Source organism: Centrocercus urophasianus, unplaced genomic scaffold (assembly GCF_019232065.1).
Source record: "Centrocercus urophasianus isolate 14NV4802_14NV808 unplaced genomic scaffold, USGS_Curo_1.0 seq_1027, whole genome shotgun sequence".
NCBI lineage: Eukaryota > Metazoa > Chordata > Aves > Galliformes > Phasianidae > Centrocercus > Centrocercus urophasianus.
The window spans coordinates 1-5,660 of record NW_024884173.1 but is presented as its reverse complement, the minus strand read 5'-3'; the positions used below and the strand labels follow the sequence as shown (position 1 = coordinate 5,660).

Genomic DNA, 5,660 nt, shown 5'->3' with positions numbered 1-5,660 from the left:
CTAACCCAAGCCAATCCATCCCACAGCTCTATGATCTTTAAGGACCCCTCCAACCCTACCCAACCCAACTCAACCCATGGTTCTATCATCTTTAAGGACACTTCCAACCCTACCCAACCCACAGTTCTGTGATCCCTAAGGACTCTTCCAACCCAAGCATGCTGTGCATCTACAGTAAGTGCATCACGTGCTGAGCTGCAGAGGCAAATGCACATATGGAAGGGGAATCAGTACTATGGTTATACCTCAGCACCACTGGAAAAAGGAAACACCCTGAGGAACCACTGTCCCAGATCTCTTCCAGTCTGCAGCCAGACAAATCGGTGCCACCAAAGCTGCCGCCCCTCCCTGTACACGTCCACAAAGAGAAACCCTGTGCTCAGCGCTTCGCAGCTCCAGCACCGCCCCAAACGCTGCATTTCCACTTCAGCAAAACACATTTTTGGCCCAGCCAGGGAGCCTCTGTTCTCCCCAAATCAAAGGTCACTGAAAGGCAGACCGATACACAACAGGACAAGGGGAATGGTTTTAAACTGAGACAACCTAAACTGAGGTTTAGGTTGGATATGAGGAGGAAGTTTTTCAGCCAGAGGGTGGTGAGGGACTGGAACGGGTTGCCCAAGGAGGCTGTGGATGCCCCATCCCTGCAGGCAATGGAGGCCAGGCTGGATGTGGCTCTGGGCAGCCTGGGCTGCTGGTTGGCGACCTGCACACAGCAGGGGGTTGGAACCAGATGAGCACTGAGCTCCTGTGCAACCCAGGCCATTCTAGGGCTCTGTGAGAGGCACAACCTGCCGCCTCCTTGCAGCTCTACAGAACACATCAGAGCTCCTCGCCTGTGGTCTCCCAGTAGGAAGGGAAAGATCCCACTGTCCCCAGCACTGTGGGGATGTGCAGACCAGGGCTGCCACAGCAAGGATGGAGGTGAGAGGGATGGGGAGCAGAGCCCAGCACGGAACTGCCCCAAGCAAAAGGGTTTGTGAGCTGTAGGGAGGTGATAAATGCTCAGCTTGGCACAGTCAGATACAGAGACGTGGGGCTCACTGCAAAGGGATGCATTAAGGAAGGTGGGAGGCCAGAAATCCATGCCTGGATTTAAAGCAGAGAGGGTAACGAGGCCAGCATCGATCAGGAGAGCTGCGGAGCTGCCCCAGCTCCTGCAGGACCCCACAGGAACAGCCCAATATTGGTTTGCCACTATTGAGTGCCACTCAGCCCCACGTTCCCTGCCTCCCTCACTCTCAGGACTGTATGGATATTGGGCTGTCCCTGTGGGATTCCATTTCCTCCTGATGAGTCCCAATGTTGTGACAAACGGTGCCTTCCTCTTCAGCAGCCCTGAGGCTGCCTGGCTCCAATCCCTGTGCCCTGGGGTGAACCCCGGCAGCTGAAAGCAGGCTGAAGAGTTCATTTGCTGAAGGATTCCTCCCTTTGCAGAGCTGCAGTTGGAGCAAGAAAACCTTAAAAGCCAGAGCCCCGTAGAGCATCAGCTCACAGAATCACAGAATCACCCGGGTTGGAAGGGACCTCAAGGATCATGTAGTTCCAACCCCCCTGCCCAGCAGGGCCACCAAACACACACATTCACATCAGGTTGCCCAGGACCCCGTCCAACCTGGCCTTGAACACGTCCAAGGACGGGGCATCCACAACCTCCCTGGGCAGCCCGTTCCAGGGCCCAACCACTCTCCTTGTATAGAACTTCCCCCTAACATCCAACCTCAATCTTCCCTCCCTCAACTTGGACTCCATAGGACACCCATAGAGCACCCCCTGACCCCATAGAGCACCCAGTGACATCAACTTCCCCCTAACATCCAACCTCAATCTTCCCTCCCTCAACTTGGATCCATTTCCCCTAGTCCTGCTGTTGTCAGCCCTTTGGAAAAGTTGACTCCCCTCCTGGCTGTAGGTTCCCTTCAGGTATTGATAGGCTCAGTGCCGGCCCCATGACACTCCCCAGACCTCAGCTTCCACGCAGGGCACACAGCAGCTCAGCAGCTGCAATGCTGGGGCTGGAGCCCTGGTGCAGAGCGGTGCTGCAGCCACAGCCCCCAGAGTTCCACCAGGAACTCACCGCAGAGCTCTGGCAGCCCCATGGATCTGTCTGCTCTCATCTGCCTGCTTCCCTTCTCCCCATCGCAGCTCCCTGACGCTCTCCAGGTTCCTCGGGCACAGTAGCAAAGCCTCCTGTCCTTTCCCAAGAGCTTGGCTCACACGTTCTGCTCTCCTGCACGTGGTCCAGTGCCTCCGGATGGAGCAGCCTGGGAATGCTCCCTGAGCTCCATGTCCAGCACCTTGCTGGGCACACAGCCCACGATTATTGGGGTGTCGCTGCCTATTGCTAACCTCTAAAGGGGTTTCTAAGGTTTCTTTATCATTATACTCAGAAAGTATTCAGCACAGAGCTGAGACCCACTGCTCTTTGCTCCGGATTACATCTGTGCACAATCCCAACGCACACAGGGACGCAGCTGCCACACAAGGTTCATTAGCTCCAGTTCAGCCCCACTGTTCATCAGCTCTGCTGCTGCCTGCAGCTCAGTGATGAGTTTGGGACCCAGGGGTCCCGGTGGGCATCAAATGGGACACGAGGCAGAGATGGGCCCTCGGGCAAATGGTGCCGATGATGGTCTTGGTTGCAACAGAGCATCACCAGCAGGACAAGAGGGGGGATGCTGCCCCTCTGCTCAGTGCTGGGATCAGTGCAGGAGGGAGCTGGGCGCAATGGTGAGAACCCAAAGGAAGGCCACCATAGTGACCAAGGGCCTGGAGCAGCTTTAAGGCTGAGGGGCTGTTTGATCTGGGGCAGGGAGGCTCGGGGGGATCCTACCCATGGTGATACGTCCCACAGGGAGGATGGAGTCAGGCCGTGCTCAGCAGCACCAGGACAAGCATGAGAGGCAACAGGCACAGACCGGAGCCCAGGAGCTGCTCCTGAGGAAGCACCGCTGTGCTGGGGGGGGCTGGAGCTGGTACAGGGAGCAGGTAGGGGCTGGGGGCTGCTCTTGGGGGTCTCTGACCCCAGGTGGGGGCCGTGGGATGGATGGAATGCGGCAGCCTCAGCCTCAACCCCTCTGCTGTCCCGTGTCCCTCCTGCAGCACAACCAGACCCAGGCAGCAGCAACGGGAGGAGTAGCACAACCCTGATGTGCCACAGCCAGAGCCTGGCACTGAGCTCAGCACCAAAGGTCCCACAGCCCTGTGGCACCGTGAAGTGACACCCTCAGTGTCCAGCCTATGCTGCACACACGGCTTCCTGAGCCACGGCACTGCAGCCAGAGAAACATCCAAGCTCTGAAGACATCCAGCCAAAGCAAATAAGCCGCTCTCCAGCACCTGCAGGCACAGCATTTTCCAACCAGAAGCCAATTCTCCCTGCTCTCACCCTAAGGCACTCAACCTTTTCCAAACATGCCAGTGGAGCAGCAGAGACCCGTGCTCTCCTGAAGCTCCCAAGCATTTCCAATGCAGTGAAAAATTTGGATTCGGTCCCACAGTCGTCGAGTTGCTGTGAAAAACTGGACTGCAGAGGTGTCTAACGTGACAAGGCAGTGGTCCACAACCCGCTTACTTATGGAGCCATGCAAAGGCTTCAAAGGGAGGCAAAGCAGCTGCAGGATGCAGCTCACTGCAGGGCCTGTCAGAGTGCATCAGGGAGCAGCGCCTGGGAGGACAGAGGTGCAGACAGAGGCTCTCCCACTGAGCAGGACCGCAGAAGAAAGGATGTGAGCTGACCGAGCTTCTCTTAGATCTGCACTGGAAAGGGGACTCTTGAAAGCCACGTTTCTTTTTCCAATGCAGAAATGAGAGGCAGACGTAACCCTTCCCAAGCCTGATGGGTTTGAGGCATTTCCTCCTGGGGGAAACCCTTCTGGATGCTGCACAGGAGGAAAGCCAGGTAAGGCACTGCTCCATCCCCAACCTCCCTGCTCTGAACCCACAAGAAAAAACCTCCAACACAGGGCTCTGTGCAGCAGGAGGGCACACGCTGACATCAGTGTGCACAGAGCCACCAAACCGTAGGGACTGGAGTCCCTCCAGAGCCCTGCCCCACGTCAACCCCCCCGGAAACATTTCCCTCCAGCATTTGTACCAGAAAGGATCCAAACAAGCTCACATCTCTGTGGAGAAGACAACTCCCCCAGCACCCCGGGCTCTGTGAAGGGGCTCGGCCATCCTCACAGCACAGTTCTTCCTCACGTTCAGATCTGGGCTCCAGTCTGTGCCCAGCACTCCTTATCCGGTTGCTCAGCCCCTTCCTCCTACCCCCAACCTCCAGATACCCATCAGTGCTGCTCTATGATCTTTAAGGACCCTTTTCCTATCCAAACCATTCCATGTTGCCATATTACAGCAACTCCCTTTTTTGTGTCAGCCTTACTGGAAGAACAGCAGAAACGGACCCAGAACCTCGAGGAACCCACTCCTAACTCCACCTGGACAGGAACAAGGGTATTTCCAAGGCACCAGCTGCCCTTCCCATCTCTGCACCAGACCCTGCGCCATCAGCTCCATGCAGGGACACAACTCCTGGTGGTAGCTGCCCCTTGGGAAGCACCGCTGCGCTGCAGGGGCAGAGAGGGGCTGGGGGCTGCTCCAGGAGATGGCCAGCCTGGCCAGCCCCCCTGGTGTGGGGCTGGGGGCCCCGGGACCCAAACAGGGGAAGGCTGCAGACCAGGGACAGAGCTGCAGGTTCAAAGGGCAGAGCTTCCAAAGGGGATCGCAGAACAGCTTTGGTTGGAAGGGACCTTAAGGATCCCAAAGTCCCAGAACCACAGGGGCTGGAAGGGACCTCTGGAGCTCCCACAGCCCCACCTGGCCCCCTCCTCCCACCCCCCAGATACCCACCAGCACTGCTCACACCCCTCTCAGCCTTCTCTCCCCCAGCTGCACAGCCCCGGGGCTCTCAGCCCATCCCCACCAGGAGGGGCTCCAGGCCCCCCATCCCCACACCCTCCGCTGGGCTCTCCCAGCACTTCCCAGTCTGCCCTGAACTGGGAGCCCAGCACCGGGCGCAGCGCTGCAGCAGTGCCTCCCACCCAGGCAGCCTCCCCCCACCCCCGCTCCTTACCTCGGGGGCTGCCCTGCTGCCAGGCTCCTCCCGCTCGGCTTCATCCTCCTCCTCCCCGGCGCTGCTGTTGGTGCTGTCGCTGCCAGAGTCCTCCAGCCCCGAGTAAACGCTCTCCTCGCTGTCTGTGAGATCGTCATCGCTCTCGAGCTCCAGGGGCTGCCCAAGGAGAGGCCGGGGGGTGTCAGGGTGGTACCAGGAGCCGGAACTGGGCCCAAGACCCCAGGCCCAGACCGTGGAACCTCTGGCCCAGAATCCAGGCCCAAATCCAGAACCCGGGCTTAGGCCCCCAGACCCAAAACCTGGGCCCCCAACACACAGGCCGAGCCAAAACGCGGAACCCCTGGTCCAGAACCAGGCCCGAGGCGCACAACCCGGGACCCCAAACCCAGGACCCGTGCCCGCACCCGAAACCAGGCCGAGAACCGGAACCAGGCCCAAGACCCGAACGAACCAGGCCTAAGACCCGAGCCCACCACCCCCGTAACCATGGCAACCCGCCCCGACCTGCTCCATGGTCTCCACGGCCGCGTCCCGCGTGCGCCGCTGCCGCCGCCGCCGCCGCCGTCCTCCGCGTGCGCGGGGTCAA

General features: G+C 59.1%; 1 protein-coding gene across 1 annotated transcript in view; it reads right to left on the bottom strand.

The window, feature by feature from the left end:
- Positions 1-5,641, bottom strand: part of LOC122167184 (ribosome biogenesis protein bop1-like) — a gene marked incomplete at its 3' end in the record, with an annotated part of 9,845 nt that extends 4,204 nt beyond the window's left edge. The window contains exons 1-2 of the mRNA XM_042831611.1: positions 5,579-5,641; positions 5,075-5,230 (exon numbers count right to left, since the gene is read on the bottom strand). Of these exons, the coding sequence (XP_042687545.1) occupies positions 5,075-5,230; positions 5,579-5,587 (165 nt within the window). The remainder of the gene's footprint in view (positions 1-5,074; positions 5,231-5,578) is intronic.
- Positions 5,642-5,660: the final 19 nt, after the last annotated feature.